The sequence below is a fragment of the Salvelinus sp. IW2-2015 genome, linkage group LG4q.1:29, assembly GCF_002910315.2.
Source record: "Salvelinus sp. IW2-2015 linkage group LG4q.1:29, ASM291031v2, whole genome shotgun sequence".
NCBI classification, from domain to species: Eukaryota; Metazoa; Chordata; class Actinopteri; order Salmoniformes; family Salmonidae; genus Salvelinus; species Salvelinus sp. IW2-2015.
Window position 1 is genome coordinate 10604111 of NC_036842.1, and position 26931 is coordinate 10631041.

Sequence of the window (26931 nt, forward strand, 5' to 3'; positions counted from 1 at the left end):
GTGCTCTGGTCAGAGGGTGCGCTCGCCCCCACCTGTCCCGAGACGCCGGCAAGGCCCCAACCCAAAGCGATTTTCAAAGGGCGTGAAGAATCAAGCCTCGCCCGACGCCCGGGCGAGCATGGACGCGAATCCATATTTCCCAAGGGGTCTCACTAGGGACCTGAACCTCCCCTTCGGCAACATTTCTGCCGAAATTGCCCCATAAATATACATTTAACCCAAGAGCACAACGATATTACCTATTGACTGACTGTGGTCCTTCAAATCCCCCAGCAATACAGTTTGCAGGTCCAACCGCACCCTGATATTATGGCATAACAACCATTCCTGGACCTGACTCCAAAAACAAGCCACCGGTGGACAGTACCAAAAGAGATGCTCTATTGATTCTGTTTCAGAGTCTGTACCGGGCTGACTGTTGAATACCCCCCATATACTGAGCATTATGTTTGTAGCGAGAGTTGTATGTAACAGGATCGGTGGGTCCCCTGCGGGACGGTTGAGCTAACGTAGGCTAATGCGATTAGCATGAAGTTGTAAGTAACAAGAAAATTTCCCAGGACATTCTTGTTAATCTAACTGCACTGTCCAATTTACAGTAGCTATTACAGTGAAAGAATACCATGCTATTGTTTGAGGAGAGTGCACAGTTTTGAAAATGAAAAGTTATTAATAAACAAATTAGGTACATTTGGGCAGTCTTGATACAACATTTTGAACAGAAATGCAATGGTTCATTGAATCAGTCTAAAACTTTGCTCATACACTGCTGCCATCTAGTGGCCAGAATCTAAATTGCACCTGGGTTGGAATAATACATTATGGCCTTTCTTCTGCATTTAAAAAATTTGCAAAAAACGTTTTTTYCCCCTTCTTTGTATTATCTTTTACCAGATCTAATGTGTTATATTCTCCTACACTCCTACATTTCCACAAACGTCGAAGTTTTTCCTTTCAAATGGTACCAAGAAAATGCATATCCTTGCTTCAGGGCCTGAGCTACAGGCAGTTAGATTTGGGTATGTCATTTTAGGGGAAAATGTAAAAAAAGGGTCCGATCCCTAAGAGGTTTTGATGCATCAATTCTTGTTTTGTATATCAGTTCATAAGCCTGATGCCATGGTATTGGGACACAAAATCTGTTCCCAACTATCTTGATTTTTATGTGGCATAGTGAAACTGATACATTTTACGCTTTATATTACTCATTTTATGCCATTTGTTTTTTTATTGTTGTTAGACACACTAATTCATACCTCACCAGTACTTACATGTATCAGTGTTCGTGAAGGAAAAACAGCAGTAGAGAGGCTATTCATTTGGCACACATTGTACAAAGTGGCCTACCTTTGTCATCTTTCCTTCACTGAAAACACTGCATAGATGAAGGCAGGTCTACTAGGCTCTAGGGCTCTGAGTAAAATCAACTCAGCACCCCCTATAACAATAATAAAAAATTATTGAAAACTCAAAAGTTGTATCAGAAAATTAGTTATCATTCATTCACAATCAACTGTTTACATAACATGGTGATATTACCAGAAGCAGATAAATATAATATACAGTGCATTTGGAAAGTATTCAAACCCCAAAATTTGTTACGTTACAGCCTTGTTCTAAAACTGATGAAATAAAACATTTTCCTCATAAATCTACACACAAAACCCATAATGCCAAAGCGATACATTTTTTTTTTTTTAAGTATTCAGACCCTTTGTTATGAGACTCAAAATTGAGCTCAGGTGCATCCTGTTTCCATTGATCATCCTTGAGATGTTTCTACAACTTGATAGGAGTTCACCTGTGGTCAATTCAATTGATTGGACATGATTTGGAAAGGCACACAGTTGACAGTGCATGTCAGAGCAAAAACCAAGCCATGAGGTCGAAGGAATTGTCCGTAGAGGTATGGCAACTGCACCACCCTTAACCGCWAGGCTCTCCARAGGGTGGTGCGGTCTGCACAACGCATCACCGGGAGCAAACTACCTGCCCTCCAAGACACCTACGGCACCCGATGTCACCGGAAGGCCAAAAAGATAATCAAGGACAACAACCACCCCGCTACCATCCAGAAGGCGAGGTCAGTACATGGTGCATCTAAGCTAGGACTGAGAGACTGAAAAACAGCTTCTATCTCAAGGCCATCACACTGCTAAACAGCAATCACTAACTCAGAGAGGCTGCTGCCTACAAAGAGACTCATATCATTGGCCACTTCAGTAAACGCCACTTCAAACAACGGCACTTTAATAATGTTAACATCTCACATTACTCATCTCATATGTATATACTGTACCTTATCGATCTATTGCACCTTRCCTATGATGCTCATCCATATATTTACGTATATGTACATATTCTTATTCCTCCCGTTAGATGTGTGTATTAGGTAGATGGGGAATTGTTAGATATTACTGCACTGTCGGAACTAGAAGCACAAGCATTTCGCTACACTCGCATTAACATCGGCTAACCATGTGTATGTGACCAATAACATTAMATTTGATTTAGAGCTCTGTCAGGATTGTGTTGAGGCACAGATCTGGGGAAGGGTCCCAAAACATTTCTGCAGCATTGAAGGTCCCCAAGAACACAGTGGGGATGTTTTTCAGCGGCACAGACTGGGAGACTAGTCAGGATCGAGGGAAAGATGAACGGCGCAAAGTACAGAGAAATCMTTGATGAAAACCAGCTTCAGAGYGCTCAGGACCTCAGACTGGGGCGACGGTTCACCTTCCAACTGGACAATGACCCTAACATCCCGACCGAACTGGAGACCTGAAAATAGCTGTGCAGYGACGCTCCCCGTCCAACCTGACAGAGCTTGAGAGGATCTGCAGAGAATAATGGGAGAAACTCCCCAAATACAGGTGTGCCAAGCTTGTTGCCGTCATACCAAAGAAGACTCGAGGCTGTAATCGCTGCCAAAGGTGCTTCAACAAAGTACTGAGTAAAGGGTCTGAATACYTACGTAAATATATTTCAGTTTTTTTATTTATGTGCCAACATTAAAAAAAAACATTTTTTGATTTGTCATTATGGGTTATTGTGTGTAGATTGAGGGGGGGGAAACTATTTAATCAACTTTAGAATAAGGCTGTAACCTAACAAATTGTGTAAAAAGTCAAGGGGTCTGAATACCTTCTGAAGACACTGTAAGTAAAGACATTCTAATATATTTGTAGTGAAAGATCTAAAAATTGCTTAAGTTTTCCCCCCCAAAATATAGAATAACAAAATATTGGAAACATTCCAAATAGGTTTCCAGTAAGTTTAATGTGCGTGCCTCAGCCACAAATAGCACTTATTATAAATGCATAATAAAAATAATGTGGCAGTATACCCTCTCCCTGCACACTGCCACAATTTGGTAAAGTATACAACTAAGTACAGCAATATAGTTATGTCAACACAAAGGTACACTTTATATACAAAAGTATGTGGATACCTCTTCAAATTAGTGTGTTCTGCTATTTCASCCACACCCGTTGCTAAAMGGTATATAWAATCAGGCACACAGCCATGCAATCTCCATAGACAAACATTGGCAGCCTTACTGAAGATTTCCGTGACTTTCAACGTGGCACTGTCATAGGATGCCACCTTTCCAACAAGTCAGTTCATCAAATTTCTGCCCTGCTAGAGCTGCCCCAGTCAACTGTAAGTGCTGTTATTGTGAAGTGGAAATGTATAGGACAGGGATCATCAACTAGATTCAGCCGCGGGCCAGATGGTCAGAGGGCCAGGTCATGATTAAAGATCAATTGTAGACTGCAAATTGACCGCAAGAATCTCACAGATAATATTTGACTAAAACATAACAATTTCAAACCTTGCTTACCTTGGTATACGATTACGTTTCTATATTATGCGTTGGAATACTATGGAACAGATTATCCAAAATGAAAATAAATTGGAGCTGATATCTTGGTGTTTTTAGTCTTATGTCCAACAATGAATTTTAAGTGTGTATATTTTTTTTGCTCAGAAACTCAGAGGGCCATATAAAACCACTGTCCTCGGGCCGCCAATTGGGGAACCCTGGTCTAGGAGCAACAACGCCTCAGCAAAAATTGTCTGTCCTTAGTTGCAACACTCACTAGTGAGTTCCAAACTGCCTCTCGAAGCAATGTCAGCACAATAACTGTTTGTCGGGAGCTTAATGAAATGGGTTTCCATGGCCGAGCAGCCGCACACAAGCCTAAGATCACCATGCGCAATGCCAAGCGTCGGCTGGAGTGGTGTCAAGCTCGCCGCCATTGGACTATGCAGTGGAAACGCGTTCTCTGTAGTGATGAATCACGCTTCCCCATCTGGTGGTCCGACGGACAAATCTGGGTTTGGCGGATACCAGGAGAACGCTACCTGCCTGAATGCAGTGCCAACTGTAAAGTTTGGCAGAGGAGGAATATTGGTCTGGGGCTGTTTTTCATGGTTCAGGCCCCTTAGTTCCAGTGAAGGGAGATCTTAACACTACAGCATACAATGACATTCYAGACGATTCTGTGCTTCCAACTTTGTGGCAACAGTTTGGGGAAGGCCCTTCCCTGTTTCAGCATGACAATGWCCCCATGCACAAAGCGAGGTCCATACAGAATGGTTTGCCRAGATCGGTGTCGAAGAACTTGACTGGCCTGCATAGAACCCTGACCTCAACCCCATCGAACACCTTTGGGAAGAATTGGAACACCGACTGCGAGCCAGGCGTAATCGGCCAACATCAGTGCCCGACCTCACTAATGCTCTTGTGGCTGAATGGAAGCAAGTCCCCGCAGCAATGTTCCAACATGTAATGGAAAGCCTTCCCAGAAGAGTGGAGGTTGTTACAGCAGCAAAGGGGGGGACCAACTCCATATCAACACCCATGATTTTGGAATGAGCTGTTCGACGAGCAGGTGTCCACATACACTACATAACCAAAAGTATCTTCTCTTGGCAAAAGGCAGTCATGGTAGCTCAGTAAATGCTAGTATTTATTTTTGAAAGCTGTCTCTTGATGTTTAGTTCCATGATGGCTAAAAGTTCTGTTCAGATGCGATGACACCACAAACTGTTGCATGGTCCAGGTCAGGATATAATGCCATGTCACCAAGAATCCAAACTGGGTTTACTGTGTATCCAATCACAATCCACTGCAAAGGAGAGAGACAGATTATGAGMGGTGTGTAAGTGAAATAAACTCTTATTTTAATACTGTAGCTCTGTTTTCTCAGGTAAATGGTGATGTTAGGGGTTCAAGATGAATTTTCATGCCTTGCAGGTCTCTACTGAGTTTTTACATTAACAGCACATATGTTGTGGCTTCAGAGGACATAGGTTGCCCACCACTGGAATGTGATTTATGCAGGGGTAGGTTATATGGGGTTMATTTTAGCTTCATCTTTAGGCGTCTTCTTGACATGCAAGTTCAAAGAGGCTGAAGGARAAGTTGTTGCGAGGAATAACAAGTGGACTATTGTTTTATATAAAACAGCAAGACTTAGTTCTTCTCTTTTTCATAAAGGTTAAAAAAAAAAGCTAACCTTTAGGCCTGGGACTTTTAGGAATGTAATCCACCGTGATGGGGGATCCATCTGTTACTCTGTTTTATGTGGGGTCTGTGAGAGACCAGCACCTGCTAACAGCTCCCTCCCTCTGGTACATGGACTGGGGATTAGGGACATGTGACTACCCACCAGACATGCACTGGAGGTTGAGTTTTTCCTTACTCAAACTATGCAAACAATTTCYAAACCCACGTTTCTTTACACAGGAAGAACAATGAGCTAAACATTGGATTTAGTCATAGCCATATAAGTGAGTGGATGCAAGGGCAAATCTCAGATAACTGTATGCTCGATAATTCCATATCCCTGTTGCTATTCACTTACCAGGTCGCAATCGTGTCACTAGCAGCCCTTCTCGTTCTTGCCGTTGTCTCTGYTCTTCCTGCTCCTCCTCATTCTCACTGTTGCAGTGTCCCTCCCTGGTCCTGCCCCCTGCAGCCCCTGCCTCCCTCCCAGCAGCACTGGCCCGTAGGGCTACCAGCCKATGGTGGATGGCTACGTAGAGGCGAGCCACGTCCCTGGCGCTGGCCTGGATGAGGAACACCCGGATGGCCTGGGACTCCACGTCGGTGGCCGTCACCTGGAGGTTCCGACGGGCGGGGCRACGCAGGTGTGTGTGGAGCCAGAGCTTAGTGTTGAGGATGACTTTCAGACTGCCCTGGTGCCTCATCACTGTTTTGATCGGAGGGAGGCAGGTGTGAGAGATGTACTGAGGATGAGAGAGAATTACAGAAAGACGGGCAGATGTTGGTCAGAGAGAGTGGAATAGTAGTCTTCTTCRTGGTAAACTCACCTATCCTGGACTGCAGCCCTCCTTTGGTCCCTGATGTTAGATCATTGAGTCGCAGGACTCCTCTCCCTCGCTCATTCCATGCCTGAGTTCCTTTTTCCAGAACAAACAGTCTGCAGGTCAGCTAAAAGAAAGGTATTTAATAAGGTACATCACTATCACTGCTCTAGCAATAGGCATATTGAACATTTCCTATTTCAACATAACATGTCCTCACCTGGACCACATTGCTCTCCTTCTCCTCCCCAGTGAACAGCTGAACCCGCCTGAGCACACGCTGCGTCCCACAGGACTCTGTGTAAGCTGCAGCAGACTCCCTCAGGCTGCTCCACACAGCACCTATCAACAAACACAGACAGCACTTCAGCTGCAGTTCTGAAAGGCATCCACTAAGAGGCAGTCAATTGCTATTAGAACCGAGGTGCACAACTCTAGTCCTCTGGAGCGTAGTCTGGTGGACCAGTAAACCGGTAGACACTGTGGCCCTTGAGGACTGGAGATGTGTACCCATGCAAATCCAATGATGCCCCTAATGATTTACCTTTATGCCTTGTCTCAAAGGTGGAGGACTCAGAATTAGAGGAGCTGCAATCAGAATGTTCACTGCTGGGCAATTTCTGTGGTCTCTATATGAGGGYGAGAAAGTTAGASTATTTMTGTAAATGCAATGTATTTTGTAACACAGTTAGATATGTTTTATAGTYATATGCAAACTTGCTACTTTATAAGTATGTCATTGGTGCTCAAAAGTTTCCTGAACTCACCAAAACTCTCACGCCCATGTTTTCCCCAAATACAAACTGGACCCTGTCTGAGGTAATAGTGTCTGCCTTCGATCTGTGGAGGGTGAACCAGAGGTCAGCAGAGAGGTCAGCAGGTTCAGAATCACTGCTGGGAACTAAACCGTATCTCTGACACCACGTAGCTCTGACAGAGGAAACAAAACCCAACACCACCGTCAAGGTCTCTGGATTAAAGCAAGGCTGTCCAGTCCTGGGTCTGGCCTGGAAGTTAACTCGTAGCACTAACTACCCTGATTTAATTAACTAAACCCTGCCATAAATTGATTTATAAAATCACTTCATTGAAACATCCCCAATATTATATATTAAACCAGGTGCCCTGCATACCTGTGAACTTGAGGGGACGTCTTCAGATGTAATACACTCACAGTGGAGGAGAGGTCAGCTGTGACGCTGCAGCAATCGTCTGAAAGGTCATGGCTGACCTGTGGGMCAAAATACAATGCAAACCTTTATTATTTTACAGTCCTATTGTATTTCTGATAAATTACAGTAATGGCCGCTTGAGTCAAAGAACTCAACACAACCTTTATGTAAATATAAAATAAATTGCAGCCAAAACGTATTATATAATTGTGTGTTAATGTGGCAAGTTTGGGAGTAGAAAGGAAGCTATTCAGTCTCAGTGTGGTAAGCATTCTGATGCAAACCGGTTTTGGGGTTTATAAACCTGCATCCTCCCACTCTCAGGCAGTGCGTGAATATGTTTCTCTGAGAAAAACATGTTGGTCCCTCAGGCAGTGATGCAACCACAACTGAGGGGAACAAGTGTTTTACTATTGAAATACTTTTAAGGCCTGAGTGAGTTTTCACTCTTTTTTTACCTGAGAATGTTCTTGTTTCACTCTGTCAGGCCTTGTAGGACAATACCTGCTTGTTCACAGGCACTGACGTAACGCAGTTTCTCAGGACCCCCCTGCAAGGTCGGAGTTCGGCCTATTTGGTTGTCATTCTCTCATGTTAAGCTAAACATTTCACGAAGCTATACACAGTGCTGAAATGCTCCCATTTTTAGACTGTTGGTAATACTGTAATTACTTGTTCAGTAAATCAAATTGGAAATTCAAACCTTGCAGATTGCAGGGCTGCGGGAGTGTCCGGTACGCCAGTGTTCACAGGTGCCAGCTCAGGAAGACAAAGCTTTGAGCCTAACACCAGGGTGTGTGACACGTGTCAAGAGAGAGAAGCACGGGGCGTGACGGGGGGGTGAAGAGTTGTGGAATACCTCAGATAGGTGTGGCTGTGAGATGTTGTTCCTGGGCTGAGGGGCGAGGAGACGTGCAGGCTGAAGTAATGACCTTCTGACCCTGTTCAGAGGTGACACTACAAAGAAAGAGATGGAGTGTGTGAGAGGGAACGATGTCCTTTAAAAGTCAGTCTTACGATCAGATATGGATTAAATATTAGTCGTTCAGGGAATTGGAGGTCCTTTTGTTCAGCCCYCTTAAAGATAAACATAACACCAGACAATACAAACTAACCTGTGTTTTGTGAAATGTTGGTCTGGTTGCAGAGATTTGAGGGCATGAAGACATTTGATCTTGAGACTAGGAGAGAGGATATCCATCAGAAGAGTTTAAACACACACACATACAGTATATCATATATGGTTAAAGTCAAAACGTGACCCAGATTTGTCAAAGTGACCGCCAGACTTGGCACATGACAACATACAACATGCATAGCCAACACTGAGCAGTGAGGTTTCCACATGGGCACTAGTGGGTCATGGTGGTGATTTGTGATGAGCAGGTGAGGGCTGCAGTGACGGAGTGAAACTGAAACGGATTAAGGGAAAGAGATACCAGGGGCTGCTGTGAAGTGGCTGCTGGGAATCTGAGGCCCTGACAGGGATGGTGTGACTGGAATGTATGGACCTACAGGGAATACTGGCACTGAACATAAACAGAAAACGTTTAAGAGAGTTTGACCATGATGCACTGCTTCGGTTCGTTTAATAGATGGGGAGATATTTTATCCCAGTAAGATCMCAGTTTTATTAAGGCTACAATCATCTGCAGGTGAGTCAAGGAATTAAGCAGCGTGACTCAGTTGCCACTTATTTGCATTGGCAATGTATGCCCTAGGGCAGTGGTTCCCCAACTGATATTGGGTAGTGCATCATCAATTCCTCTTGTCATGTTAGTCATTGCATAACTTAGAGAGCTATTTATAACTTGTCAGAAATGGCCAGATCAACTAGCTGTCAGCTAACATTTATTTATTTTTGCCCATAGATATTGTTGTAATTTGTCACTCATATCACATGAATACACATTAGACATGGCAAAATGTATAGAATTGAAAGAAAAGTAGCTTTAAAACTGCAAAATGTTATTTTCACCCCATGACAGAATGTGTAGTATTTCATCAAATAAGCTTTAAACCTGCACAATTCTCGTGAGAACAGTTTGTGTCATGAACAGTGCTTGTGCCCATGTTCCCCAATGCTGGAAGGGGAATCCCTGCCCTAGGGGACACAAATCTCGCAAACAGAGCGACATAGCGTCATACACGGTCCGATCCAAAATGTAAGCCACACAAAAGTACGTAGAACTATGTGTGAAAACGACGCTCCGTCGCTGCGCTTTCCTAGTTTGCGTGATGTGTGTAGGGCCCTTTAGAGAGATGATARATAAAAGGATAGAGAAGAGAGATCACAAATGTTGTGTAGGAGGGGAGTTTTGTTCACCTGGAGGACGCGGGGGAAAAGAGAGAGWGCTTGATCGCACTCGTCTACTGCYGTCACAGGAGCCTGTCCGAGACACAGAGAGAAACAATGCATATAAGACCTTGATTGGTTGGATTACCACACTGATAATCACAGGCCAATCATTCTAGTCAATGATTGACAACGCCGCCTACCAACCCCACCACAATACAGGGTCCTTCATCATTAGAAAAAGTTAATAATGTAACCCATATATGATTCATAATGCCTTGTACACAGTATAAAGGTGCAATTTTAATCTCCTTTACCAAAGGAACAAAAGAAAAATGGAGGAAAAGGCATTATGATTCATGATTATGTCTGGTGTTATGCACCAGTACTTATGTGTACTGGACAGTGGAAACTCACCTTTCCTGGTTCTGTGGTTAGGGTAGGTGAGCGATCTGACTCGTTTGTTTGGACTGATTCCCATAACTATTTGGAGAACAAGAAAACGATGCAGAAGCACGACTGTCCATGCAATAGAAAGTAACAAAGTAATCATCTACCAAAATGGTTGATTGTTATGACACGCAGCAGCGGCAAGTTACGATGCTTACCTGAGCCCTCCCATCTCTCTGCGATTCTCTGTAAACAAAATGTTTATTTTAGCATGTAACGAAATGATACATACTCTTTCATTACGTGATTTGTTCCACACCATGCATTTGCATCCTGTCAACATTGTAGGCCTACCCAGTATTAGGATATAACGTTTACCTTCATGGATGGGGTTTTCTTTTGAAAGATGAACATTGGTGRAGCAAGCACAGTTTTTTCTGTAAAAAGACAAATAATAGCACAGTTAGAGAGAATTCTCCTTGTTGCAGTTTGATATGACTGAATCAGTACTTAAAAAGGGACTTTTTAAAATGTTTTTTAGTCAAAAAGATAGCGGAATATTTGTTTTTACAATGGCATCATCTGGTGTGCATCATGTGATTTCAACCAAATATGAGTAGGCATTGCCTACTAATTAGTTCAAATCACATGATGCATAACAGATGATGCCATTGGAAAAACGTGTCTTACTCTGTCTTTTTTGACTAGAAAACATTGAAACGTGCCATTTTCACATACGTTGATGTTGTTGGGGTAGTGCTGGAGAAAAAAATAATATTGTTATTACATTATTCATGCATGAATCTTAGCTAAACTCTACCTGAGCTTAAAGCATTAACTTCAATTCAAATAGGAAAACACTTTTCTTAATTTTGTCACTGAAACCACAAAGACGTAACTAGGGAAATGGGTMTGAATCTGTGAGCTGTCAGTACGCACCGTTCTGCCAAGAACCTAAAATGCGATGCTAGGAAAATCAACAGTAAAACTGTTCTGAATTTAAGAGTAATTTACACACAAACTATTATTCCTCAATAAACCCTCAAAACACACAGCCAGCTAAACAACTATTACCAAAGATCCACTCACAATGCAGAGGATGACAGCCAAGAAGTTGAAATGTCACAATGGCATGTAAAAATCAGCACAACAGCCCAAAGAGCAGTGAGATCGCTAGGCTGGCCCACAGTTCTGGAGATGTCAATTGTCATCCCACCTCAATGTATTATCCTAATGAATGGAGGCTTTGACATCCAAGGCCTCTTATGTAACCACACAGCCTGACAAGGGGCTCTGGGAGCTGGGGACAGGCCCACCGTGGAAGGGGTGAGTGATGGGATAGCAGTGGAGGTGTGAGCCAGCTAGGCAGCAGACGCCAAGGCTTGGCCATGGGTAAAACTGACCTGTCTGGAGGCTATAAATACACAGGGACTCACTGATCTGACCTTGTACTATGAACTCTACATGAACTCCGCGAGTAATGTCTTTTGGTGTGTTAATTCCAGGGGAGAACGACTGCCCCCTCTCATTGAAGCCACGGAAGTTCAAGGAACACCGCGGTACAGCAGGCATTGTTAACAGAACATTTTTACCAAAGACAATCATGGTCACAATAATTGATTCTAATACACCAGATGTATGTCCTTGAACAAATTATTTTAAAATCGCACCCAGAAGAAGTGAAGGATACTTTAGTTGCTAAKGGCAGCCTGCAGTACCCAGGCTGGCCTTCAACTTGAGTTACTCAATGAGAGGGGGCAGCACTGAGCTAGCCTGCAATGTCACTTCCTGGAGTAGTTCAAACTGCGCCACAGATTATGTATTATATTGACAAGAAAGTGTCCACTCTTACAATTAAAAAATTAAATCTTCAAAAATGGAAGGCAAGATCAGGTAGGACCATTCTAGCCAATGAGAGGGCAGATACGTGTGTAAACAACAGGCACATCTCCGATATAAAGTTGTCTAAGTTAACATGTGGAATTCTTTTAAGATGGTCATACCAAGGATCATTTAGCTATTTGATTTTGAATTTTAAGACCCCTTATCCCAATTTTTTTAAATTTTATTATTGGATGAAACATTGAATTTGGCACTACTGCTATTAGCCAATAGAACGAAGGTTACGTATGTAACCACGGTTATGTGAGCTATATGGATCACTCCAATATATTGGTATCACTCCGCGGCGGAGGGATACATCCGAGGTGAGGATTTACAGATTTACTCCCGTGTGCACCTGTGTCACGGCTGGGATCMGCCCCTATATATAGACCCCATGGCCGCCGCGACACACGTTCTTTACATACGTTTTTAGGCGCCTCTAGCACCGTAGAGGACTGGAGTGATCCATATCGCTTTGTGGTTACATACGYAACCTTCGTTATGTTTCACTATATTGGATCACTTTGGTATACCCGTACCAGATTTAGTMGGTGCTAGAGGGACCTGGCCAGCCAGCGGCAAAGTCCCAACGCGGGACCGAGACACAGGGGCCGTCAATGTGGAAGAGGGGTCCCGGCACAGTCCCCGGAAAGAGAGGCGATGCCAAAGGACCGCTGAACCAACCGCAGAGGGAGGTGCCACATTCACCCGATAGTACCTAGCAAAGGTGCAAAAGGAAGCCCAGCTGGCTGTAGCACAGATATCAGCGAGGGGCACTCCTCACTGGCTCCACATAGGCAGCCAGTGCCCGCACAGGGCACAGTATGCCCGACTCCCCCGCCRSKGSSGGGGGGGGGGGGGGGGGTCGTACGCAGACAGGATAAAAGGGATGTTCACATGCCTGTCTGACAGAACCTTGGGGAGGAATGAAGGGTTGGGGCGGAGAGATATACTCCTCCTCCCGGGGTCCATCCAGTAGCACTCAGAACTTACCGACAGAGCATGGAGCTCACCCACCCTCTTCATGGATGTAATCGCTACCAAGAAAGCCACCTTCATAGAGAGGYGTTTCAGGGAGGCAGACTCCAACGGTTCRAAAGGCAGCTTTGCCAAGACCACATCCAGATCCCAGCTCGTCATTGAGCGGGTCCTAGCTGGACGCAGGCGACGAACCCTCTTCACAAGCCTGGAGACCAAGGAATGGCGCCCCACTGGCCTGTCCATCCAGAAAAACCTCCAGCGCAACTGGTATGTAGTTGTAGCCGTTATCCTTGAGCTCTGCATGGTGTTATTTATGCCCTCTTGTAGTCCTAACATGGACCATTGGTGCCGTTCAGCGGCCAAGCCCACAGACTGAGGCGGYGCKGTCTYGGATGCCACAGCGTTCCCCAGGCCTGAGACAGCAGGTCGGGTCTCAGGGGCAGTTGCCAAGGTGTCCCAGACAACAGGGACAGGAGAAGGCAATATATTTTGATTTGTTTAACACTTTCTGGTTACTACATGATTCCATATTTGTTATTTCATAGTTTATGTATTCCCTATTATTATTCAATGTAGAAAATAGTAAAAATAAAGAAAAATCCTTGAAAGAGCAGGTGTGTCCAAACTTTTGACTTTTGACTGGTACTATATATATATATATATGTGTGTGTATGTATATATATATATATATATATATATATATGTGTGTATTTATCTCCTTATTTAACACACTAAAATATCTCCATATATACTTCCATTTTTTAAACTGGTACCGAAGACCTTCTTGTGAGGCTTGTGGGTGTCCTAGAGCTAAACACCATTGTGCTCTTCAGAGTCTCAGCTTTCAATCGAGTCATGGTCATAGTACTTTGTAGTACCGTTAGGAGCCTACAGACGTTTTGGTGAGAAGACCGATTTCCGCGATGTCTCATGGTCTGACAGACACCGCTCTAGCTCCGCCACCTTCCACCCTAGATACAGAAGGGCGATATCGGCGGATGTGGTGGATTGAGACGCAGCCCATGCTAACAAACCGATATCTCTCCATCTTAAACAGACGGATGTTGATGGGATTTTTGTATTATGTTAATTAGATTTCTGCGGGGKTAGAAATTGTAAGCTAAGGGTTTAACCGACTTCATTTGGCTTCAATGCGCTACTGAGTCTTCACATAGGAATGAATGTTGTCACGTGGTCCATTCACATATACCTTGAGATGTGCCAGTGCTGTGTCAGTGAATGTGCTCACTCTGGGCATGGAGAGAGATGGTGTTCACACTTCAGTCAGTGACAGATGATCACTTGGAGTTCACCCAGGTCTACCGTGTAAGCACCCTATTCTAATGACTATTGACTGTTCAGATGCAACAGCTTATTGTGGCCTGCACTGATTAACATTGGAATGTGTGTTGCTTCTTGCATTTATGTGGTTGTTCAGCTTTCCTTGAAAGCTAAAAAGTACAGTAATGCTTCATCGGAGGCTATTTCTGCCACATCCGCAATCCTCTGTGACCTGGGGAAATCAGACACGACTTATTAACCCTGGAGTCCAACTCTGAGGACTTCCAATCACATGACCTACGTTAGACAAACAGCAGGGCACGACAAATGGAATGACACTTTACACAACACTCCAACACGCCAGTGATGCCAGAGACCAGTGCCGATCCCTCAGAATATGTACTGGAAGCAGCAGCATAGAGAGGCGATCATCAGTGTATACAGTAGAGTGTTTTTGCTGTGTCAACTGTCTACTTGACATAATAGCAGCACTGTGTATCCTCCCTGACATATACAGTAGGTGATGTTAAATGTGCACGTCATCGCTACTGTGTGAAAATACTTATTCACAGGTCAGGTACCTTTCTACTCACGGCCAAGGGCCATACGTATCACACGTCATGAGAAATTCCAGAGAGCAGCAGACAGGCCAACACTTTATGACAGACAATTATTTTCCACATCACGGATTACAAGGGTCATTACATAAGTGAGAGAGGAGGGTATTAAAAAAACATTATTAAAACTGTCAGCGTTTCGTGAACAGACATGTTGCCAAATAGGAAATGAAAAAGAAAAGAAGCTAGCTTCCTTTGAGCTTAAAAGAGCACGCACTCTGAAAATTCTCTGGAATATTGCAGACAAGGTCTGTCTAAGTTAATGACGTAACTTAAAGCGTTTTCAATTTCAAGTTTTTACTTAAAAGTGATCCTCAGAGAAAACCCCTTACATGCCTCTCTGGTAGAGAAAGCTGAAGAGCACTGCAATCTGGCAGTGGCAAGCTCCAGTCACTCAGAGAAGAGGACCACACAATGGTGATCTATGAAGAGTGACGTCAATAGAGATGCACATGCTCTGTCCATGCTCAGCGCAGAAGTGAACCATTCCTGAGACCTCTCATAGTGAATGAACGCATTTATCATGAGGAGATCCAACCAAGACAAAGCTGCCCTTTGATGAAGCAGTTCAGCTTGACAACAGAGATTGCAGCTACTGTAGATGTGTTCAGCCCTGCTACAGGACAAGCTGTGTGTGTGTGTCGTTGTGTTTTGATCTCCTTCAAAAATGTGTGTGTGTGTGTGTGTGTGTGTGTGTGTGTGTTGAACGACACCAAGGTCAGGAGAACCCAGCAGAGAGAATGATGGATGGCTGAATCATCATGGGGTCTGTGTGCTGTGCTCTCCCTCAGTCACGTTGGTCTTCCATCCAACCCTGTGATGACCAGGCATCCGGGCTCGGAGATTAGCACAGGCAGAAACAGGCAGAAACACACACACACAGCACGCGCATGTGCACATATTCATGCACCCACAGCTAATCCAGCCTGCATACCTGCAGAAACAATAACCACACAGTACAGCCATGTGGTATAGGCCTACATACGTCAAACACCTGTATTGACTCACAGCTAAACCATTCTATTGCAGACTGTATAAKGAAGAAACACTAACTTGTCTTTATTGTAGATAACTCACACTGCTTCAGCAGAGCCTTTCAGCAGCAGGAGCAAAAACAACAGTAAGCCTACTCTAAAAGCGATCCATGTAGCTTTTCCATGGTAATACCTTAATTTATTCCAAATCAATTTTCCGTCCAGATTTTGTAWAAAATATTATTGTTTGATGTTCCCCAGTTCCAGGTTTTGGAAGACACAGGTAAAAGATTGGAACTGTTTGTTAAAGTATGTTCTCTCGGTCCTCCGCTAGGGTTAACTTAATGGAACTGTAGAGAGGCAGTGTGCTCCTCTTCTAGCTGTAGCTGGGCTCCACAAACCTCTGCCCTGAGAAAGATACCCGGAGGAGAGCCCATTGAACACACACAAACACACGCACAGTTTCAGAAATGTCCTTGTCTCTGTTAGGAGCAGGAATGGGGGAGAGGAGGGGGCACTCACCCTAAGCTGCCTCAGACCGGGCCACTCTGGACTCCAGAATGCCACTCAGGGGCTAGTCTGGGTTAAATKAACTGTCCAGTGAAAACGTTTAAAAGTTCATATTCTGTTAACTCATACCTAATAATGTTGTTGATTCTTCCTATACTMATATTTGTGGCCAAAGCATACTGTAAATTGGAGAAAACCCCACCTCAAACTGTCAAACCCCTGAGGATGAGCTGGCCAATCAGGGGTCTACTCGCACGACTATTTTTTATGAAGGGTATACGCCCACACCGTTCTTTTCTTGGGGTACGCCCAAACCATTCCAACACAGAAAAGCTGTTTTTACCGTACTTCATTACACTTTTTTGTAATAATTTAAAAAAATGTTTAGGTCATATTTCAAAGAAATCTGGAAACATTTCATTTAAAGGGGCAGAGCCCCCCTCCCCCCCCCCCACCAAGGGGCAGAGGGCCCACCCCCACCAAGCCCCTCATAACTCTGCCTTGCCTCCCCCTGTCTTCCCCCTGATAGAACATGTGACAGTGGGTACGCTCTATGCGAAGAGAGCCTCTATTCACACACTTGCTGGCTGCGGGCCCAACTGGGGTTTCAGTGGTTAGTGGTTACAATAACTGTTCTCAGATCGCCCAAACAACAACAACACACCAATAGCTCAGTCTAGCAGTACATCTGGGCTTCATTTAGGGAGCTGGGATTACATTAGAAAAACCAACTAGAAAGACCACATACAGAACAGCTGCATCACAGCCTAATGGCCAGGCAGATGGTTACAGACATGGATATAAACTAGTCAGACAAAAACAGCATTCATCTTCTAGTACAAGAATGTGAGTTCTGGATTCGTGAACTTAACAAAATCATATTTACAGTGTGCATTTCAGCCACTGGCCACAACTAATAAGTGTCACTCACCAATACACGTTAATTGCTTTGCACACAAACACTCCACGCATGTCAGTTAAATTCAGCTCTGTTGTACAGAATGACCATGAACTCATAATGAACTATGGGCAATTCCACGGTAACAGAGTGATGCTAAGACTCAGATTYTTCATTTTAAAATGTATGTCAAACAAAAACCAATGATTGCAAAGTTAAACAAACCACACAACTCTATGCAAAATGACTATTTTTAACAATTTCCACAGAAATGTTTACAAGAACACATTTACTTGAAGAACAGTGTAGATGCAGTGTTCGKTAACAGAATGACGTCACACAAAACAGCACAAACCGTCAGTCTGTTACTAAACTTTGCGTCTGTGCTGTTCTTCAAGTAAATGTGTTTTTGTAAAATGTTCTCTGTCACCGTGGAATTGCCTCTATGTTCCTCTTCCTGATAAAAGGCTTTCCTAATGTGCATAGGGACTAGATACCGTTTTAGGAAAAAGTTTGAGGTATCATCCTAATGTAGAACAGGAAATACTGCAAGAAAACATGACTCTGCTGGTGCCCCAGATTCCAGCCCCAAGGACCCCCTCCAAAGGGTCTACAAATCTAAACACACACACTCCTGGAGATCCCCCTGGATGATCTCTGACTGCTGGGAGATAAGCCAGACTGGGCCTCTAACAGGCTATTAAACGGAGCGCTTCGCCCCATAAGAATGTGAGGCTACTTACAACCTCCAACTATGGGCACGGGCGTATCTAACTCACCGAGATCTCAGTCACAGGCTCATTATTCACTTGTCATAACTTTGTTAGCTCTGCAGCTCTAGATGAAAACAGTCTTTAACTGGGAACGTAGGGGAAAACAAGGTCTGAGCATGTGATTTTCCTGGGAATATCAGGAATCATAATTTAATGAGGGTTTATTGAACAAATCTTTAATAATTTGGTTACCTAGATGGCCTCGTCCTCAACACGTATCTCAGCCTGCTTATTGTGTCCCCTACAGCAAACAGCTGGGAATTGGTTATCATTGAAAGTACAGTAAATGACCCAGCATTTCTGACCATATTGAGAGCTATACAGCAAAAATATCTCTGTGAATATATTGCTGTGAAACCTTTAAAATCAGGTTAACTCCTCTGCTTCTCTTGCAGATGTGTTTTTCACCTGGMAAAACACTTCCTTGTTGCAATAGAATGATCTAGTATGTATTTTTCTTCTCTTCAGTCTGAAACATGACACTATAAGGGAGAGAGGGGCTGGAGTTTGGTTATGGAGGAGGGTGGGGGGGGTACCCAACCTATGTCAGGGTTCACGCTCGAATTTGAGAAAGTGGCTAGGCATCATGCATGACTGGTAGCTTGGTGTAGAATTAGCTAGCCTGATCTGGTTTTCGTTTTAATAAGTGGACTCTGTAACCTTAAGTGGGGGGGGGGGAGAGTGAAACCCCTCCTCCTGAGATGAGATCTGATCATGTCTTGCACATACAGTACTTCTCTCCAATGAACTCACTTCATTCCTGAATGACACTGAGCTGAAGAGGAATATCCTGCCGCCATAGAATGTCAACTCATCCCTGTAGGTTAGACAACGTTTACAGGCTTGGTTCAAGAGCATCAACAAGACACAATATTTATTAAGATCCAAGCAGTACTATAAATCAGTTCATTTACTGAACCATACAATCATTTGGCTGCATCATTTCCCATAAAATCAGCATGCCAATTGTTTCTCTTTACAGCCAGAGGGCTGCTCTAAAAAAGCGTCCATGCTTCATAGTTGTGTGGAAGCTCTCATCAGCGATATCATCAGGGCTGATTGATCAGCTACACTACATGACCAAAAGTATGTGGACACCTGCTCGTCAAACATCTCATTCCAAAATCATGGATATTAACAAGGAGTTGGTCCMCCTTTGCTGCTATAACAGCCTCCACTCTTCTGGGAAGGCTTTCCACTAGATGTTGAAACATTGCTATGGGGACTTGCTTCCATTCAGCCACAAGAGCATTGGTGAGGTCGGGCATTGATGTTGGGTGATTACGCCTGGCTCACACTCTGCATTCCAATTCATCCCAAAGGTGTTAGATGGGGTTGAGGTCAGGGCTCTGTGCAGACCAGTCAAGTTCTTCGACACCAATCTCAACAAAACCTTTCTGTATGGACCTCGCTTCATGCACGGGGGCATTGTCATGGGGAAACAGTTATGGRCCTTCCCCAAACTGTTGCCACAATGTTGGAAGAACAGAATCGTCTAGAATGTCATTGTATGCTATAGCGTTAAGATTTCCCTTCACTGGAATTAAGGGTCCTAGCCCAAACCATGAAAAATATCCCCAGACTATTATTCCTCCACCAAACTTTACAATTAGCACTATGCATTTGGGGCAGGTAGCATCTCCTGGCATCCGCCAAAACCATATTCGTCTGACRAAGTGCCAGATGTTGAAGCGTGATTCATCACTCCAGAGAACGTGTTTCCACTGCTCCAGAGTCCAATGGCGGTGTGCTTTACACCACTCCCGCCGACACTTGGCATTGCACATGGTGATCTTAGGCTTGTGTGCGTCTGCTCAGCCATGGAAACCCATTTTGTGAAGCTCCCAACGAAGAGTTATTGTGCTGACATTGCTTCCAGGGGCAGTTTGGAACTCGGTAGTGAGTGTTGCGACCGTGGACAGACGATTTTTTACGCGCTACGCGCTTCAGCACTTGGCGCTCCCATTCTGTGAGCTTCTGGGGTCTACCACTTCGCGGCTGAGTCGTTGTTACTCCTGGACATTTCCACTTCACAATAGCAGTACTTACAGTTGACCGGGGCAGCTCTAGCTGGGCAGAAATTTTACGAATTGACTTGTTGGAAAGGTGGTATCCTATGATGGTGCCACGTTGAAAATCACTGAGCTCTTCAGTAAGGCCATTCTACTGCCAATGTTTGTCTATGGCTGTGTGCTTGATTTTATACACCTGTCATCAACATGAGTGGCTGAAATAGCCAAATCCACTAATTTGAAAGGGTGTCCACATAATTGTCTATATATAGTGTATTTACTGATGCCTCCCACCTTTTACAGGCCTGAGATAAGAACCTGACCAGAGCCTACAGAAAGTCTATGCTTGTGTGCTCTATGAAGTTAAACAAGAACCCTAGAGATACTGCATCAGGATAGAGAGAGTGTGTGTGTGTGTAGGATTAAATATAAATGTCACTACTGTAAGAGCAAAGATGAGCACATGATATGTGACACAGTAAACAATTGTGTTTTTTTTTAAATCAATTTATTTTTTGGGCACAAGTGAATGAGTTTCATTTTTGCAGCAGGGCCTATTAAAAGGCTTGTCACATTGAGAATATAGGGAATAACAATACTGTGTAGCGTTATGGCAATACATTTATTTTTGTCTTAAGTATACAATTATATTTAGATTATTATCTAACAGTCAAGACCTGTTAAAGTGACTTTTGAAAAAGTGAGATGAAATGACAACTTTACCCTTTAACTCTTCAGCTACATCCTGCGCGCATCCTCTATCCTGCGCCAGAGAGGTATTCCCCATCCGCGGTCTGGAGGTGACAGGTGCTGCCGCTCCACACACACTCTCCGCGGGCTCCACCGTACAGGGAACATTTTCATGGAAGTCCGAGACAGGCATCATTGAATAATACGCTGAAATATCTTCGTTCGGGGAAAGATTCCCTCTCATTCTTCGGATCTGAAGCTGTGACAAACTAGTAAAATAAACACAACCTCAAGAAAAGGAGGAAACCCCCAGATAAAAGTGGTGATTTGCTCTCTTGGTGTCAAAAGCTTGATTGTCCGGAATTGTTGATTTTGTAACTCTCGATTCAACGGTCAGTTTGCCTTTGCTGTGTTTATGAATGAACAGTCATATACCGTGTTCACTACCGAGTGTGCGCCACATTGTGGCTCCTGTCTGCTTGGAAAATGTGGGCGTGGTGAGCGACAAACCAGGTCAATCCCCTCAATCAGTTTATAGTGCTGTGGTAACTGTACTTAAATGAATGCACTCAAAATGGCATTAAAAAACATAAGCTTAACGAAAAGCATCTATAGAAAGGAATCCATATCTATACCAACATAGGCAGTTACTCCAAAAGAGCACATGTTCCATAAAAAACAATGAAAATGGGCATGATGCTCTGTCAGGGTTCCCCAACTGGCGATCCACAGCTGGTTTTATTTGGCCCCCCAAGTACTGAGCAAAAAAACGTTTTCATTGTTGGACATAAAGACTGTAAAAAAAACCCACCAGGAAATCAGCTCCAGGTGTTTTAATTTCAGAAATCTGTTCCCAACTATTCCCACCATAACAGAGAGACAGGTGATCTTATACAAACGTAAGCAAGGTTTGAAATGATTATGTTTTAGTCAAATATGATATCTGTTTCAGCTTCTTGCTGTCAATTTGCAGTCTCCAAATTATATGTAATTATGTTCCGGCCCCCCGACCATCCGCTCAAGAAAAAATCGCCCCGCGGCTGAATCTAGTTGAAGATCCCTGCTCAATGTGTTATTGCCTTATCACCCCACTCTTATGGAACTTTGCCCAAGATCACCTGAATCCAAGTAGGTCACACAGAATCATTTTTTTCAGTAACCAAATAGGTAAAAAAAAAAGGTAGTGACTGAGTAGCCATGCCTACTGTAATTGAGTTATATGCGACTCTCTAAACTTTTGGATGGGAGTTGAGCAACCTCTAAGTATTTTCGTATWATGCCTCATTTTGGCTTGGCCTTTTGCAATATGCTTAGCTTGAACTTTGGGAAATGTCCAGAGTGAGCTTGCTTTCAATTGTTGTTGGATTCTTTCCCCAAATCATGAGGGAGAAACAGGATATGAATATGTGCTCTGTGTAGCCTTTGCTTTATGAGAGCAAAGTGCTGCTGGCAACTCCACCTTGTGCTGCAACTTTATTCCCACTCTTCCTAAGTTCCCATAGTAGCTGTACTACTTCCTTATTATTGACACTACAGCATATATGGTGACACAGAGCGTTGATTCATATTAGTAGATGCATAACACTTATTAGCACAATTGTCCACATMATTTAATAAAGCATTCTGTCTTCCCCTTGATCCTAACTTGGTCTTGTCTGTTCAGTGTGTASTTTACCCTGGGATAGGAATCGTAAATGTGGCCCAGTGTCAGTGCTTGACTTGGATTGTAATAGGTGCCGGTACTAATTTTGGGTGCTGGTACTGTTTAAATTTAGGTGCAGGAGCTCCACAATACTTTGAGCTGCAGGAGCTCAAGCAGTAGAACATTTTAGGTGCTGGTACTCAGCTCCAGTGAGCTCCTGCCCAAGTCAAGCACTGCCCAGTGCCTATAGCTATTAATAACCTGGAGTGGATGCCTGCTGGCTATAGGCTACTACTCTATTTCATTAAACAATATGAATTATGCATCAGCATGGGCATCTGTCCAACACGGGACAACATACCTGTGTGTACTTTGTTTTTGAAAATATGGCCTCTATTCAGAGTAGTTTTATGAATTGCTAAATACATCAACAAAGRTTGTTTATTAGGCTTCTGTAACAAGGTGCTACAGGCCAGGCATGGATTACTGTGATATCATGAGATGTTTCAAAATGCCAAGCAGCATTACAACACAGTCCCATGCTGGTGCCTGCATGGTTGTCACGTGAGATCCCCCAGCTGGTGATTGTGATGCATGACGATACACTCTAAGAGAAAAAGGTGCTATCTAGAACCTAAAACGGTTCAAGAACGCTTTTGCGTTCCATGTAAAACCCATTCCACAGATGGTTCTACATGGAACCCAAAGAGTTCTTCTACCTGGAACCAAAAAGGGTTCTTCTATGGGGACAGCCGAAGAACACTTTTGGAACCCTTTTTTCTAAGCGCGTACAGGAGGGATAGGACAGACTCTGAGTGAAGGGTGCAGGACTGGAACAGGCTGGTTTTTTGAGCATGCTCAGTTGGAGCGGGAGGAATTTTCCACTGTGTGTAACCAGGCAGCAGCCTTGGAGGGGGCGAAGGCTCTCTGCTCAGAGGGGCTGTCTGTGTGCATGAGTTATGTTGTGGTGTGCTATTGTGTGTGACTGCATTAATGTTGACTTCATGTSTGTAGTGGTAAAGCTACTGTGGCTGATTGTATGTGTTTATGTGTGTATGTATGCGCTCTTCTGTTCTTTCATGTTTTTTTTCTTCACATGGTGTTTTTTATATAATTGGGGCTTGTGTCTGTGTGCTTGTCTATATGTTGTCTGAATGTGTTTGCTCGGACTGTGAGCGTTTTACAATMAATKTTTAACTCTCAGTGCCAGGCTCCCCCTCCACTCTCCTCTTTAGGTCCATTACACATTACACAACCCTTTCTGCCCTTCCTCAATCTCACCTGATAACAACCAGCTGGTCTCTCTCTATATACAATGCATTCGGAAAGTATTCAGACCCCTTGACTTTTTACACATTTTGTTATGTTATAGCCTTATTCTAAAGTGCATTAAAAAAAAGTTTTTCCTCATCAATCTACACACAATACCCCATAATGACAAAGCGAAAACAGGTTTTTAGAAATGTTTGCAAATTTATTAACAAGAAAAAACAGAAATACCTTGTTTACATAAGTATTCAGACCCTTTGCTATGAGACTGGAAATTGAACTCAGGTGCATCCTGTTTCCATTGATCATCCTTGAGATGTTTCTACAACTTGATTGGAGTCCACCTGTGGTAAATTCAATTGATTGGACATGATTTGGAAAGGCACACACCTGTCTATATAAGGTCCCACAGTTGACAGTGCATGTCAGAGCAAAAACCAAGCCATGAGGTTGAAGGAATTGTCCGTAGATTGTGTTGAGGCACAGATCTGGGGAAGGGTACCAAAACATTTCTGCAGCATTGAAGGTCCCCAAGAACACAGTGGCCTCCGTCATTCTTAAACAGAAGCAGTTTGGAAACACCAAKACTCTTYCTAGAGCAAAGTACAGAGAGATCCTTGGTGAAAACCTGCTCTAGAGCGCTCAGGACCTCAGACTGGGGTGAAGATTCACCTTCCAACAGGACAACGAACCTAAGCAYACAACGCAGTAGTGGCTTTGGGACAAGTCTCTGAATGTCCTTGAGTGGCCCAGCCAGAGCCCGGACTTGAAATTGATCAAACATCTCTGGAGAGACCTGAAAATAGCTGTGCAGCGACACTCCCCATCCAACCTGACTGAGCTTGAGAGGATCTGCAGAGAAGAATGGGAGAAACTCCCCAAATACAGGTGTGCCAAGTTTGTAGCATCCTACCCAAGAAGACGCGATGCTGTAATCATTGCCAAAGGTGCTTCAACAAAGTACTGAGTAAAGGGTCTGAATACTTATGTAAATGTGATATTTCAGTTTTATTTGTTTGGTATACATGTACAAAAATGTCTATAAACCTGTTTTTGCCTTGTCATTATGGGGTATTGTGTGTAGATTGATGAGGGTCAAAAACAACTTCATCAATTTTAGAATAAGGATGTAAAGCAACAAAATTTGGAAAAAGTCAAGGGGTTTGAATACTTTCCGAATGCACTGTGTCTCTCTCTGACCTTGGCACAGAGCTCTTTATCTTTCCAGGACTATAGCTGTGTGTGTGAGGTCTACAACATGCCCTTCTAATGCTCAGGTGTGACCAGGGTCATTATAACCCATAAAACAGAGTTCACTGAACCATCATATTACAGTATTGAAAGGGAATTCAGTCATGTTCCTGTTTTAAAKGTGAACATTATATGGTCATTTACCTGTATGCAATGAGGGAGAAATAAGTKAAACACTACATTTGCAGAAAAGATGAGTTCCTCATAAGTCACTACATCTGGGATTTGATGGGAGTGCTTTTGACAATTTTGCCCATGGGATATTTTAAGACCACACTGATAGCGCTGCTAGGAAAACATCTGGCTACTACACTGCCATCTACTGGTGAAAGGTTCTCAGTATTCTTTTTCCTATGTTGTGTACATTGTTGTTGTCAYGATCGTCGTAAAGTGAAAGAGAGGAGGACCAAGGCGCAGCGTGATAGCAATACATCTTTACTTTAATAAAGACGAAAAAACGAAGAACACTATACAAACAAAATCAAAACAATAAACCGACGAACGTGAAGCTATACAAACWAAGTGCTAACATGCAACATAGACATAGACAATCACCCACAAACTACCTAATGACTATGGTTGCCTAAATGTGGCTCCCAATCAGAGACAACGATAGACAGCYGTCTCTAATTGAGAACCAATCCAGGCAACCACAGACATACATCCACCTAGACTAGMCTAGACACTGCSCCATAAACATACAAAAACCCCTAGACAATACAAAACACATACATCCCCCATGTCACACCCTGACCTAACTAAAATAATAAGGAAAACAAAGATAACTAAGGCCAGGGCGTGACAGTTGTGCTACTTTGATATTGATTAATATATATGTGGTTCAGTAACACAGTTATCCATTCCTTAGTGATTGTTATATTTCAATGCTCTAACAACCACAGATTCATTGAATYCCTACAGCTGACTGCTTATGTACCATTGGAAAGAAAACTGGAACACTTTGTCAAGGAACACAGAGGTTCCTTGACAACCCAGAGAGGCATTTAAAGCTCATAGCCAACCTATCCATCGCCAAAACTGAAGAGAAAGACTAAAAAGAAGCCTGGCATAAGGAGCAGAGAAACTAAAGAGGGAGAGAGTAGTTTTGGCCAGACAGAGGTAGGGAGCTTAAAGTAGTCTACAATTAATTGGGATGCTAAARACTAACTTGACTTGCTTCACACAGTCTCTCCAATGAACTGAAATAAACTCAAATATCACTATCCTATGAAGTGACTCAAACTTCTAACTTTACCCAGTTTTGCACAGGATCTTATACCTTTTATGTAYTTGTGCAAGTCCCCCTTCTCACCACATGGTGACACCCATGTCTTGCTACATAATCATGGCCTCCATGCAAAAAATCACCTATCTTATTTAGGCCATACACTAGTATATCAATAACAAGTTCATACATGCTCACTATTCCTTCAGCARGCACTCCCAACAACAGAAAACAGTTCGTCTTGGTACATTGAAAGACAATTGTTATTACACAGTCATAATCATATAATTAAATCAAGACAAAGGAGATGATTGTGGACTACAGGAAAAAGAGGACCGAGCACCCGCCCATTCTCATCGACGGGGCTGCAGTGGAGCAGGTTGAGAGCTTCAAGTTCCTTGGTGTCCACATCACCAACAAACTAACATATTTCCCCTCAGGAGACTGGAAAAAATTGGCATGGGTCCTCAGATCCTCAAAAGGTTCTACAGCTGCACCATCGAGAGCATCCTGACGGGTTGCATCACTGCCTGGTATGGTAACTGCTCGGCCTCCGACCGCAAGGCACTACAGAGGGTAGTGCGAACGGCCCAAAACATCACTTTGGCCAAGCTTCCTGCCATTCAGGACCTCTATTCCAGGCGGTGTCAGAGGAAGGCCCTACAAATTGTCAAAGACTCCAGCCACCCTAGTTATAGACTGTTCTCTCTGCTACTGCACGGCCTACCCA

The 26931-nt window shown here is 43.5% G+C and overlaps 1 protein-coding gene across 1 annotated transcript; it reads right to left on the reverse strand.

The window, feature by feature from the left end:
* Nucleotides 1–1205: 1205 nt before the first annotated feature.
* On the reverse strand, nt 1206–21251 carry LOC111961424 (ran-binding protein 3-like). The gene is made up of 14 exons (XM_023983677.2): nt 20848–21251; nt 10573–10631; nt 10413–10440; nt 10222–10287; nt 9835–9897; nt 8624–8689; nt 8368–8465; nt 7470–7567; nt 7104–7176; nt 6881–6965; nt 6557–6678; nt 6343–6463; nt 5874–6221; nt 1206–5135 (listed from the first exon to the last, which is right to left on the reverse strand). The coding sequence occupies exons 1-14, from the start codon at nt 21056–21058 to the stop codon at nt 5089–5091; spliced, it is 1485 nt and encodes a 494-aa protein (XP_023839445.1). The 5' UTR covers nt 21059–21251; the 3' UTR covers nt 1206–5088.
* Nucleotides 21252–26931: the final 5680 nt, after the last annotated feature.